The 13691-nt window shown below is 49.8% G+C and overlaps 4 protein-coding genes; 3 read left to right on the top strand and 1 right to left on the bottom strand.

Moving 5' to 3' along the window:
- Window positions 1-201: 201 nt before the first annotated feature.
- On the top strand, window positions 202-879 carry FFUJ_04372 (putative protein TVP18; the record flags this gene model as incomplete). XM_023572350.1 has 4 exons in its annotated part: window positions 202-238; window positions 292-307; window positions 434-529; window positions 579-879. The coding sequence occupies 4 exons, from the start codon at window positions 202-204 to the stop codon at window positions 877-879; spliced, it is 450 nt and encodes a 149-aa protein (XP_023426489.1).
- Window positions 880-4043: 3164 nt separating this feature from the next.
- FFUJ_04373 (uncharacterized protein) lies at window positions 4044-6924 on the top strand (the record flags this gene model as incomplete). XM_023572349.1 has 2 exons in its annotated part: window positions 4044-4959; window positions 5006-6924. 2 exons carry the CDS (start codon window positions 4044-4046, stop codon window positions 6922-6924), a joined length of 2835 nt encoding a protein of 944 aa, XP_023426488.1.
- A 213-nt stretch (window positions 6925-7137) lies between these two features.
- Window positions 7138-8334, bottom strand: FFUJ_04374 (uncharacterized protein; the record flags this gene model as incomplete). The annotated part of the gene is made up of 1 exon (XM_023572348.1): window positions 7138-8334. One exon carries the CDS (start codon window positions 8332-8334, stop codon window positions 7138-7140), a length of 1197 nt encoding a protein of 398 aa, XP_023426487.1.
- A 410-nt stretch (window positions 8335-8744) lies between these two features.
- FFUJ_04375 (related to DNA helicase) lies at window positions 8745-13639 on the top strand (the record flags this gene model as incomplete). XM_023572347.1 has 4 exons in its annotated part: window positions 8745-8789; window positions 8850-10211; window positions 10261-10353; window positions 10403-13639. The coding sequence occupies 4 exons, from the start codon at window positions 8745-8747 to the stop codon at window positions 13637-13639; spliced, it is 4737 nt and encodes a 1578-aa protein (XP_023426486.1).
- Between the last annotated feature and the right edge of the window lie 52 nt (window positions 13640-13691).

The following is a 13691-nucleotide window of genomic DNA, read 5'->3' as shown; positions in this document are numbered from 1 at the left end:
ACTTCGCATCCCCGTCGTCACAACAATTCAAACTCTCCACCTCTCGACTAAGTCTCCATCGCCGTCGCAACAATCGACTTTTCTCGTTACGCTTTACTGCAATCAATTTACGATCTCGAATTGGTCTCTTAGAAAACATCAGCCACTTTCTTCCTCGGCTGCTCCAAGCCCGAATACGAAAGCTCGACGTAAGCTGGCAAGATGACGCTCAAGGAGGAGTTCCAAACGCGAAACTTCAGTATGTCGCTCTCGATTGACTGCGCTTTGTGGGAGATACTAATATTCGTGTAGGCATCTACGGACAATGGTAGGCTAACGATCCTCGGCTGTATACAGCTTCAATCATAGCTATTGACCTGTTAAGCCACTTTGCGACATGGCCCATACCGAATCATTTACGATGTAACAACCGACTGACACTACTTGTGCATAGGCTTGGAATTCTTTCCATGATCATCTGTCTGGCTGTTGGAATCGCCAACATCTTTTCGTTTAATGTAGTTCGCATTATCTTCTGCGCCTTTGCTATGTAGGAATCACCCATGTCATGATGAAGCATCGATATTAACCATACACAGCGCATCGGCCTTTGTCATTCTTTTCATCGAGGTCCCTCTTCTTCTCCGAATCTGCCCAACCTCCGGCAAGTTCGATGAGACGATTCGCAAGATCTCGACCAATTATATGCGCGCAGCCGCCTACGGCGTCATGTCTGCTCTGCAGTTCATTAGCAATGTCAGCGGTGCAAGCAGCTTGATTGCCGCTGCTGTCTTCCTGCTACTGACTGCTCTTTGCTACCTGCTTGCCGGTATCAAGGGCCAGGCCTTTGTCGGCAGCAAGACCCTCGGTGGTCAGGGTGTTGCGCAGATGATTGTGTAGACTCGTCAGTTGCCAGCCCGACCAATTTCGTGGCTCGACCACGAAGCGGACGAACCACTGTTCAAGTTGACACATTGCACCGTGGCGCTCGCCGAATACAGGAGGCACCTAAGGCTTTCCATAGCTCGCAGGTGCAGGAGGACGGTGATGATGATGGAAAATCTGCTTATCTCGACGATTTAGGTTCCTGCCAAGAGCAGCGGCCCGTATACCCAGCTGGATTTGGCGTCTGGGATGAGGAACGGCTCATGTTTTGATTGAAGTTGATGCCATTTCGTGAACGAGTTTCAACGACTACGTTATTTCAAGTTGTTTCGCTAAAATTCGAATTCATTTCTTGTATTTCTGCTCATCAGATCGTACTGTGACGATGTTGGTGCTGCTTCGATGCATTTGCCTGCTGGCAGATATCGTTCTATGCTACCTATCTAGAGGAGGAAAGAAAACTCAGGACCTTAATCTTAAATGACAAAAAGACTTAAGTAACTTCATATAAGTTTAGGATATCTTTTACTGAGTTTATTTTAATGCCTTATATTAAGGTCTGGTATTTTATTGCCCTCCGAAGGCTATGAATAGCATTTCTAGAAAGCTATTGATAGCTCTCGGGATCGCCGCCATTCAATGTGGCTATTCACCCATGTTCATCATGTGATAAGAACTGCAATGTGCTCAAATTAGCGGCATATCAAAGATGGAAACTTAGTGTTCAGATTCTAGACAAAGGAGCACTTGTGGAAGGTCGTGCTCAAAGCTCTGATTCCCTCGTGATATGATACCCAGGTCTTTTTGATGGGCGCTAGTTTGAATTTGGTTGATGGCTGAACGAACTCGACATTTGCTCGATTCGAGACCTCTTTGACGTCCATACGTATGGATGCTGCAAAAGATTTTGCTTGCTTTCACACCAACGAGCTTCGTGCCATGGCGTTTCACCAAACCAGTGCTTATCTTTAACACGTTCAAGGATAACCCATTACGGTTATAGAATGAATCATAGAACACTACAAGGCCATATGTTCAACACGATACGAGAGTTTGCAATGTCTAGGGTAGCCGGACCGGTCAACTGGAGCTCTGGTTACGGAGATGGCGTCAGAACGGACCTTTTGGGACAGCTGCGCAAAACTTTCTCGGTCTGATGGCATCATGTACAGGGTGGAGAGGCCAGACGGGCTGTGATTCGACTGGAGGATCGTGATACTGTAAGATGTCCAGGGGAAACAAAGTTTTTTCCATCACAGGTGGGCGATCATCGCATCGACACCAGCCTTTGTTTCTGCTTCTATTTTACAACAACACAGAAGCTGAAAGAAGTTTAGAATCTCAAAACAACGAGATCGTCATTGGCCTTTGTTAGCCGATCCAATTCGAGACTCCAGTTTTCCTCGGAGACCACGATAGTACATACTTGTCCCTGAACAGTACATCACTTTGTAGGAACAAAGGGGCTCGTGGTCTCTTACCAACAACGAATGCATGGTTTGATAGCTCCGTTCCAGCTGGTCAGGCGACCGTCAGGTTTGTTCACCGTACCGTCCAGTAGCACGCCGTCGAGTAAGCGTCATTCTTCTGACCTCTTATGGACGGGAGCGTCAACAGGAAGAAAATAGCCGGCTGTAGCATCGATCGGTTGGTGGGGAATAGACTGCAGGATATCCCCGCCATGATGAACTATGGCGGGTCGGCGGGAGCGAGCTGTTGAGGGAGACTCTGAGTGAGTAAAGTACCTCCTTGGTTACCTACCTAGGTACCTACCAATGGTTCTTTCTTATGATGATATCTCGACACCAAAAGGCAACGCTACCTTTGCATGCATAATTTCAAGACAGAAACGAGCACCTGCATTGATTTGGCTGTCGCACCGCGCGTCTCAAGTTTCAACAATGGGATTGGACAGAAGGACAACCATAGACTCATGGAACCGTACACAGACAGACAGATTCAGGGACTTCCATGGGACTGGACTGTGGTATCATAGTTATGCGGGGGGCACTGTATCCAGGGCCATGCAAGTGACGAAAATGCTTTATTTGGAAAGCTCTGAGGTAAGCTTCAGAACAGAGGTCCACGATGGGATGAGGTTATAAAATGTACTCAATTCGTGCTCTGACATGAGTAGAATACACGAATTGCAGCTGAAAACTGAATCAAAGCTCCCACTCAAAGATCGTCGAGAATAGAGCAGCTTCTTTGTATTCTCCATCTTCTCAACTCTTCAAAACAATCCACGATCTAGCTACAGTGTTGATCAGAAACGCCTCGCACCGTCCGACTTGGCGCCATCGCCATCCCTGTTTTCACAACCAGTGACGACGAGCGAAAGTCACCAGCAGCTCCGGTGGCACTTCCTGTCACCTGGACCTTCCATTTTGTATCGTATGTATTGAGGCCAGAGTCTGGCATATAAATACACTGATCTAGTCAGGCCCACTGCCAGCTTGAAAATGCGCACTTAATAGCTTTTGTACATCTCGTCTCGTCTTATCTGACACCTCAAATCCCCAACCAAAGCCGGTTATTAGTTAGTATTGAACTATACTACATATATCTGCACTGCTTGTGCCTGGGCCAATCAATACCAATCACGGCAACCCCATTGGTAAGTTTCTTCGTCCCTGAGCAAAAGATCAATCAATCGGTGTGCGACGGGCGCAACACTTGGTGGGCGCAGCAGGGTGTGCCCGTATGTGGCATTGGATTTCTATCGCTTTCTGATAGCAATGGATCCATTCACAGGCGGCGCCTCTAACTCGTGAACCGTGGATCCGATAAGCCCAGGGGCTGGTCCAGCACTGTAGGTACAGTACAGTACCGTACCTCAGCTGGAACCGGCAACAGGTACAACCTACAGGCACGGCACGGGCACATGGATGGACGGAATCTTGTTGATGGGACTTTAGACTGGAATCGAGGCCAACAAATGCCTTTAAATACCAGTCTATGCCCCTGTCACGGATAAGTTCCAATTCGTGCTATAGCTTCCAATTGCCTTGGCTCTACAATTGTTATTCGAACTTATACTAATTGTTTAGTATTGACCATTCCTTGGTCGCCCCAGATTATCATCACACAGCCCGTCTTACATGAAACCTGCACTTACCTCTCTTGTTTTGTTTCGTCAACTTTCTATAATCGCTCCTCCGAGCATCTAAACATCAACAATGACCGCTGCCGCCATGCAACAACCTCCCGTTATTCCTCCCCGCCCGGCTAAGGGCCAGGACAAGAACGATTCCCCGGCCAATGTTCCCAAGATTCCACCTCGTCCTTCATCGAAACGATTTGACCGCTCGATATCTCCCAATCCCGATCGATTCGCTCCCTCACCTTTCAACGAGGGCATTCCTCAAAAGAGTCCCATCTCTGCCCGATTCAACCCGAACGATGCTCGTCAGGATCCAATCAACCGCCCAACCAGCGTTTCGATGCCTTCGATTGGCCAGGAGGGTGCTGAGTACAGTGCCGTGACCCACGAAGTCAAGCCTGACGAGGTCCAGGTCGACGAGGACAACAGAGCTGCGTCACCCGAACAAACACGTACCATTGCGGAGGACCTTAAGCTTCATGCGCCCAAACCTTCCCTGCCAGCGCAAAGCGCCAAGCAGCGTGTCCAGGCTGTTACCCGCACCGACTCCGACAAGGCAGCACAATTTGGCATTGGTCGCCCTGGATCTACACAGGGCAACAAGAAGCAGTCCAGCACCAATGTATCGGTCAGTGATGGCCGTCCTGAGGTGGAAGATGAGCATGGTATTCCCGAAATCGGCCAGCGCGTGCCCATGAACCCTCATCTTGGTGACGTTCAGGCCCCTTCGCCTGGCCCTGGGTCTGAGGAATTTAAGAAGCACCACCACCGTAAGCATAGCTCTCGTGGTGGACCTCCGGGTAGCTACGGCCTCCACGGCCATGGTGTTGCGCCATTGGACAAACTCGAGAAGGAATACTACGAGAAGCATCCTGAAGCCCTTAAGAGGGAACATCAGACTCCTCTACATGATCGTCAAAATGACTTTGCCATGAGCAAGGATGACCTGAACAAACTGGTCAGAGACACTCGATCTCGTGGCGCCGGTTTAGGTAAGTTGCGAATAAACTTGTGCTCGCACTAGCTAATGAGATACAGGCACATCTGGTTATCAGGCTACGCCTACTGATGAAGTTGGCTTCCAGGCCAGTGAAGAATACACTTCTCGCCTTTCTCCCCGACCCGCTTCCACCAATGAAGGCCAGGTTCAGCCCCTGTCATTCAAGTCGGAGATCACTGGCCCCGATGGTGAACATACTGTGCACGTTGACGATCCTAAGCACCCAGAGTACCGCTCGTATGGTAACGAGGATCCTGCTGTAGACGAGGAGGACCATGAATACACTGCACCCATTTTGGCTGCCGACGAAGTCAAGAATGATGATTCTTCTTACAGCCAGCGTCCTGCTGTTCATCCTCCCGCTGACCGTCGAGGTAGCGGTGATTTGGAGGAACCAACAAGCCGACCTCTGAGCAGGTCTAGCAGACCCAAGAGCAGACCCACCAGCATCTATAAGAACAATGACTCTCAAGAATTTGCTCCCACTTCTCTGGATGACGTGGAAGAATATGAGCCTCTTTTCCCTGAAGAGGGTAAGAAGGAAGCTCAGAAGCCAGCAGCTGGCAACAAGGCACGACACTATTTCCCTAGCAAGGACATTTGGGAGGATGCCCCGGACAGCGTGCACTTCACTGTTGAGGTTTCGACACCTGATCAGGCGGAACAGACAGAGCAGATAGAGGAGCCTCGACGACGATCATCCGCAATGGATCGTCCTAAAACCCCAGCTCATATCTTTGCTCAGAGACAAGAGGAACTTGCCGAGCAAGAGGCCAGCGGTCCTGTGGATATTCAGCCCCCTAAGAACCATGACAAGCCAATATGGTACGAATCAAAGGAATCTGATTCTTTCCTGAACAACAACAAGAGACCTTCTGCTAGTCAACGATTCCCCAGCAAAGACATTTGGGAAGATGCTCCCGAGAGCCAGCTCTACGAGACTACTATCTCTGATACCCCAGAACCCGAGGTCAAGGAGGAGCCCAAGGAGGAACTTACGGAGCAGAACAAGCCTTCAATTCCGGAGCGACCGGCTAGAAAAGCATCTGAGGATCGTCCTGCAATTCCGGAGCGACCCAAGCCCAAGCACACAACGAGCGATGAGGGCAAGTCAAAACCTCCCGTGTCTGACAAGCCAAAGCCTCAGATCCCTCCTCGACCTACAAAAGCCTCATCAGGAGACTCGGCAGAGCCTAAACAGAAGCCTCCCGTGCCTAGCCGACCGGCCAGTAGCAAGATTGCCGCCCTTCAAGCAGGCTTTATGAACGATCTGAACAAGCGTCTCAAGCTAGGGCCCCAGGCCCCTAAGAAGGAGGATACCAAGCCGCAAGAGGATTTGACGGAAGAGAAGGAGAAGGCCCCGCTTTCGGATGCTCGCAAAGGTCGAGCCCGGGGCCCACAGCGCCGAGCTCCGGCCAAGAGCCCCGCTGCGCCGGCCGTGCAATCTTCAGGTCCTTCTTTGTCATTCTCAACTCCCCAGACTCTCTGGTCTATCGATCTCGAGGGCTCTCTGTCAGTATCTGGTGAACAGACTCCTGTTTCTGAACCAGAGCCAGCAGTGGAAAAGACCGAGGAGCCTGTCGCTGAGCCTGTGACTACCCAAGAACCGTTACCGAAGTCTGAGCCTAATCTGGAGCCCAAGCCGGAGCTCCGATCAGAGCCTGAATCAGAATCAGTTCCAGTGCATAGGGATCCGGAACCCGCAGCAGGAAAGCTACCTCAAGAAGCTGAGCCTGAGCTCCCTGTACAGCAACCTGCTGTGGAACCTTCCCCAGAGCCTGCTCCAGAGGCGTCTCTCCAAGAACCCGAGCCTGAGCGTGAACAAGAACCAACCCAAGTTGAAAAGAGTCTCGTTACGAACACAGCTGGTGAGAGTATTTTGGAGACCATTGTGGACAAGACGGAGGGAGGTGATGCAGTTGAGCCTGTTGCCGTATCCGATGAAGTAAAGCAGTAAAAAAAAAGGAATGTTAGCAGGCGTATCGAGGGGGAGATGGGCATATTGTTAATGGTCGAGCTGGCAACGTAATCAGAATTGAGTTTGTTTTCAGCGTTATCAAAACAAAATGAACCACAGCAGCAAGGCTCATTGAATTATGCCTTCTTCATTTGTGCTACATGAAAAATACATAACTACAGGCATATGCAGTCTTTTTGTACAATGCTTACTCTACTTGCGCCCCCAGGCCTTCTCCTGATCCACGCCCTTCCTTTCTCTTTCAACAAGTCGATCGAATTCATCTTGCGCCTGTTCTTTTGCGACTGCCCTTTCCTCGTCCGATTTACTGAAAGAAAAACTGTCACTAGAGCTACCAGCAGATCTACTGCCCCAGCCAGATTGTGATTCTGGCTGAGACCCGGTTTGAGAACGGGCAGCCCAGGCACGGGACTGGTAATCAGATTGCTGGGGTGGCCCTTGTGATTGTTGCCGAATGCGTTCCCACGCAGAACCAGCAGGAGGAGATGGTGGTTTATTGCGGGAAGAGGAAGCGATTGGTGAAGCATCATCATCATCATCTAGAACGCTCCAGTCGTCATTGGGTCGTTGACTTTGTTGCGTTGTGGTCGAGGATTGCGCCTTATCCCAGGACTGGGTGGGGGTGGGCTGATATCTACTCTCAGAACTGGTGTTGCTTGAATCATTACTGGCCCAAGGGTCGTTGTCATCACTTTTATGCACATCCCTCCCTGTAAAAGGTGCTCTTGAGATGGTTGGGTTGCTCATTACGTCCTTGACACGCTCGGCTGCATCCTTGGTGAACTGTTTCAAGCGGGGGTCATTTGTCATGGCAGCTTCGGTTCGAATGAAACTGACAGCCCGGAATGCGGGCTCAATCATCAGCATTATGACAGCGGCGTAGGCAGTAAATCGAAGACAATGCCATGTTGCGCGAGGGTAAGCTCCACGGATCTTCTTGTTTGTGAAAATGCTAGTGGCCTCATTTGGGTTGAATCGGCCGCCGAGCTTGGGCTTATAGAAGGGGAATTGCCATGTGCGGCGACCACGATAGGTCATGTATCCAGCGAGTGCGACGCTCAGCCACTTTAAACCGGCGTTGGTATGGATGTTATCGAGGGTATATTCGGCAATGGCTTTTGCTTCCACATCCTCCAAATCTCGACCCAGAGTGGCCGCGAAGCCAGAGACCCGGGACGTCGCAACAAGAAGATTCCAATCACGACGGTAGCCAATTACGGAGGCGTAAAACGGGGGAGAGTATTCTTGAAAGTATCGAGTGACTTGTTCTTTGACGCGGGGTTCATATTGGTTGCGCTGGGCGAGTGCCGACTGGCGCCATTCTTCCATAGAATGCTTGTAGCTTTCGCGGGACTGGGCAGGGCCAGCGCCATTGGGCTGAGAATTCATCGCGATCGAGTTTCTTGAGGTCGGAAGTAAGTGATTCAGAGTCGGAGTAAGCGTTATGCGGTGTTGTTTCACTGGTTCATCGGCTCGAGATCACCAAATAACGGACTTGGCGGGACCAAAAATGGTGACGCTGTGAAGCCTGGTCCACTGACGCACATAGGCCGTTGATGTGTGGAGTCGGGTAGCTTCGATAGAGCTTTGGAGATGACATGGATGCGCTGCAGCTCCAACCACGCTAAGAGTTCTCCACGTGACCTGGCAGCAACAGCTGCAAGGGGTCGCGAATATCGCGACGCGTTTGCCCATTAACTGAACGCGTCTAACTACTTCCTCCACTTCAATTCAAATGTCCCACTATCACCTTACTTTACGGGTTTGGAAATCGGAATGTTTAAGCCCCGGTAGGTATAATGCCTCTACAAAAATCCTACTCGGATCAAGTTGGTCGAACTAAGGTAATGAAAAAAACTACCTATATATACAGACACAAAGTTGAGCATCACTAACAGTTACAGCGCTTGCCATGGCAGCGATCGAGGAGCAACCCCGTTCAGCAAACACCAAGGCCTCGGGCACTCCAACCTGTGTCCGAGGTGACCAAGAATAAGCTCAATAAGTTTCAGTACCACCCGGCGAATGGCGAATCAGCCACAGAGAGCACAGAAAACGATCAGAATGTATCAACCAACCGAACTAAGGATGATACAACAACGACACCCGCTACTCGATTGACCTGGCAAGAGCTGCTCGAGCCTGTAGGTGGTACCGAAGATGACACAACTACTTCGCCGAATGATCGGCTCCTCTGGGACAATAGACAGGATACGTTGTACATGCCAGCATTGTCCCCCATGTTGAGCCGCAAAGGAAGAAAACGTGCTAGGAGCTCATCACCTGTTTCATCTCCGGTGGCGGACAAGTCCAATACACCTTCAGTAAACGTCAGGAAGCTGGCGCAGGCCCTCAAGTCACCACACGCGGATCCAACACTGGAATTATGGGACCGATATTCGCTAAATGGAATCGACAACGCAGGTAGCCCTCTAGGACTTGCAAACCCTGCACTTGCACAGTTGATGGTATCGTCTTCGCCACGGCCATCGAAACCAACGGCTGGCGAATCCAATCTCAGACGAGCAATAAGTTGTGGCTTGAATTGGCCCAAAAGGAGAAGGGTGGAAAGATCAACGTCAGGTATTCGCCTGAGTACTGAGATGGAAGAGATGGAGGCATCCAAGTCTTCAATGGTAAATGCACTGCTTGATACGGTGACTAGTAGCATCAACGGGCCAAGTGATGAGCCCCGCGAGGAGCCCCAAGATGCTCCAGAATCTCCTTCTCCTAAGAAGAGGCGGATATATACCACTAGCAGTGGCTCTCCACGCCTCTCAAAAACCCAAGCCAGGTTTCAAACACCTGCACAACACCCTGCGCAACAGCATGTTCAAGTTCCGGCTCGACCTCCAGTTCAACTACCACCTCCAGAACCTGCTTCCTCGGACTATGGTGATGATGACTTTGACGAATTTGACGACGACACCATAATGCAACTTGAAGCCAGCATCAACACTACTCAATTGGAAACAAATCCACAACCAGATGTAGCAGTAGCCGAAAACAGCCCGGTATCCGAGATCGATCACAAGACACCGGAAAGGTTTGACGGGAAGCTGGACGAATTTGACGACTTGGATGATGACTTCTTCGACGAGGCAGAAGATCTCATTACTGCGGACTCTCAACAAGTATCACAGGCTCCAGCAGCAACAGAACTTGATGACTTGGATGACGAATTTGGAGACGCATTTGGCGGAGACTTTGATTTTGAAGCCGTGGAATTGGCCGCAACACAAGCGGCCCAGAACTGCTCCGGAGACGTACGTCGAACAACCTAGGAGGATCCGCCATATGCTAAGTAACAGGTAGAGCCGGAAACCAAGAACAATCCAACGATACCTGGTAACGAATGTCTTGGAGGGCGAGTATACGGATCAATACGGACATGCACGGCCAGAAAAGGTAAACTAGTCGACAATTATGCTCGAATATTACTGATTCGCAATTTCAGATTCTTCTCATTCAGGCCGACAATTCAAAAGATATCAAGACGGTTCACCTGAGGGCTTCATGGTTTGACACACCAGCCCACGCAGATGCCTACGTTCACATTATAGGCGATTTCTCTTTAAGAGGTCAATGTATCGTTGACGATGGCCAAAATCTCCTTATCTTACACCCTGATCAACTCATATCCGCGACTGTGGTGGCTGATTCGTTCGGTTGCATGCGCCGTGCTGTGCTGCAAGATCGAGTCAAGGCCACCAGTCCTCCCACACCACCCCTTATCTACGGAACAATGCTACACGAAATTTTCCAAGAGGCCCTTCTTGCTAACAAGTGGGATCTCCCTTTCTTATGCGCCGTCATCGACCGAATAACAGAAAAGCATGTCGAGGACCTCTATACTATCAAAGTTGGCATACCTTCAGCTCGAGAGCATCTGCAATCGAAAATGACCGAATTGAGTTACTGGGCTGGCGCTTTCGTATCTTCCCGCCCAAAGGAGGATGCGGTAGTTGAAGACCGAAACGGGAAAAAGGCAAATATGGCCGTTACCAAGCTCTTGGATGTTGAGGAACACGTGTGGTCCCCAATGTACGGACTCAAGGGCAACATCGACGCAACTGTTGAAGTTGCAATGCAAGATGGAAATGATATTCGGACTTTGACTGTGCCGTTTGAGGTCAAGACGGGTAAACATGCAAACAGTAACCATATGGCTCAAACTGCACTCTATACTTTGCTCTTATCGGACCGCTACGATATTAAAATTGCGTATGGGATCCTCTACTATATGGAAACATCCAAGACGATGCGTATTCCCGCAATCCGACACGAGCTCCGACACATGATCATGCAAAGAAATCAACTAGCATGCTACGTTCGAGAAAGGAGTGTTCAGTTGCCACCAATGCTCAAGAGCAAGCACATGTGTGGAAAATGCTACGCCAAGACATCGTGTTTCATCTACCATCGACTCGCTGACGACGGAGATGGAGACTCGAGTGGCATGAACGAGAAATTTGATGAGCTCGTCAAGCATTTAACCCCTCATCATCAACAATTCTTCATCAAGTGGGAGAATTTACTGACCAAAGAAGAGAAAGAGAGCCAAAAAACCAAAAGAGAGTTATGGACAATGACTAGTGTTGAACGAGAAAAGAAATCTCGATGCTTTGCAGATGTTATCATCGAAGAGGGTTCGGCTTCAGTCGACACGGACAACCCTAGGATCAATCGATACCACTACACCTTTGTCAAGCGAGTTCAAGTTTCAGGATTCTCATTCCTGGAGTCTGAGTTGTCAGTCGGAGAGCCAATTGTGGTCTCTGACGAGGAGGGCCACTTCGCCTTGGCCATAGGCTACGTTACAGCAGTCAAGAGGCAACGAATCAGTGTCGCAGTTGACAGGCGACTCCATAACGCCCGCATTCGGCAACCTGGCTTTGACGAGAAGGATAATCAGATTTTTGCTAGCATTATGGACGTTGCCCACGAGGGAGCGACACAGGACGAGGCAACAGGCAAAATTAAAGAGGCCCCTATTCGCTATCGACTCGACCAAGATGAATTCAGCAACGGGATGGCGACTGTTCGTAACAACCTCGTCCAGATGATGGCAGACGATATCGTGGGATCGCGGCAAATTCGACGACTGATCGTCGATCTAGAAGCACCAAGATTCAAGGCTGCGCCAACTCAGTACATCGTGTCGGATCGAGATAGTCTCAATGTTGATCAACATCGAGCCATCGAAAAAGTCATGAGTGCTCAAGACTACGCACTTGTTCTTGGAATGCCTGGTACTGGAAAAACAACAACAATTGCTCATATCATCCGCGCTTTAACATCTCAGGGGAAGAGTGTACTTCTGACCTCGCATACACACACTGCTGTGGACAACATTCTGCTAAAGCTCAAGGCTGACAAGATACCTATCCTTCGTCTCGGTGCCCCCGCTAAAGTGCACCCCGACGTCCAGGACTTCGCTATTCTTGCAGGCCACCCAATGAAGTCGTTCGATGAGATAAAAAATGCATGGCACGGGACACCAATCGTCGCAACGACATGTCTTGGTATCAACCATTCCGTCTTCCATGAACGTTCCTTTGATTACTGTATCGTGGACGAGGCATCGCAAATTACCCTGCCCATCTGCGCTGGTCCGATCAGAATGGCTCGCACTTTTGTCCTTGTTGGTGACCATAATCAGCTCCCTCCCGTGGTAAAGAACGAAGAAGCACGTGAAGGCGGTCTCGATGTCAGCCTGTTCAAACTCTTATCCGATACTCACCCCGAATCGGTCGTCAACCTGGAGCATCAGTATCGTATGTGTGAGGATATCATGGCTCTGAGCAACACTCTCATATATAATGGAAGGCTTCGGTGTGGTACAGAGCAGCTTCGAAGGCGGAAACTTGAAGTTCCACGAATGGAGGCTCTCATGCAGCGACACTACGATGCATCGACCATCAATGCAGCAACTCCCCGGTCATTCTGCACTGCCCCCGGTCCGAATCGATGCTGGCTATATGACCTTCTCGATAGCGAGACACGCGTGCGTTTCATTAACACTGACACAATCCAACCTCCGGTTCGTGAAGAAGCTCAGGGCAAACGAATCGTCAACTCAGCTGAAGTCCGCATCGTTTCTCAGCTCGTTGACAGCCTTTTGACAGTTGGAATTCCAGCTTCTGAAATTGGTGTGATGACACACTACCGAGCACAGCTTTTTATGCTCAAAGACAAGCTCAAGATGTTCTCCGGAGTAGAGATGCATACAACAGATCGTTTCCAAGGACGAGATAAGGAGGTGATAGTCCTCAGTCTCGTGCGAAGCAATGAAGCGTGCAATATTGGAGACCTGCTGAAGGATTGGAGACGAATCAACGTTGCTTTCACACGAGCCAAAACGAAGCTCCTCGTTGTTGGGAGCAAATCGACACTGAAGGGCAGCGGCAGCGACAGTATGCTAAGCCGATTCATATCTTTAATGGAGGACCGGAATTGGATTTACGAGATGCCTGCCAATGCGCTTGAGAATCATTATTTTGAGGACTTTGGTACACAGATCACAGCTACAGGCCCTACACAAAGGATTAAATCGCCACGGAAGAAAGCTTCTGGAAAGGAGAACCGCAGGCGCTCACCAAAAACGGCCAGGATTAGCGACAAGGCGTTATTAAAAGGGAAACTTATCACGAGGGACATCTTGAACGAAATGACCAACGGCGCATATGTTTGATTAGCGGAACTGGTTTAACATTGCATTGCATGGATAGGATAAGATCACTATA

This window comes from Fusarium fujikuroi, chromosome FFUJ_chr02, assembly GCF_900079805.1.
Source record: "Fusarium fujikuroi IMI 58289 draft genome, chromosome FFUJ_chr02".
NCBI classification, from domain to species: Eukaryota; Fungi; Ascomycota; class Sordariomycetes; order Hypocreales; family Nectriaceae; genus Fusarium; species Fusarium fujikuroi.
This window is presented reverse-complemented; position numbering and strand designations above follow the sequence as displayed.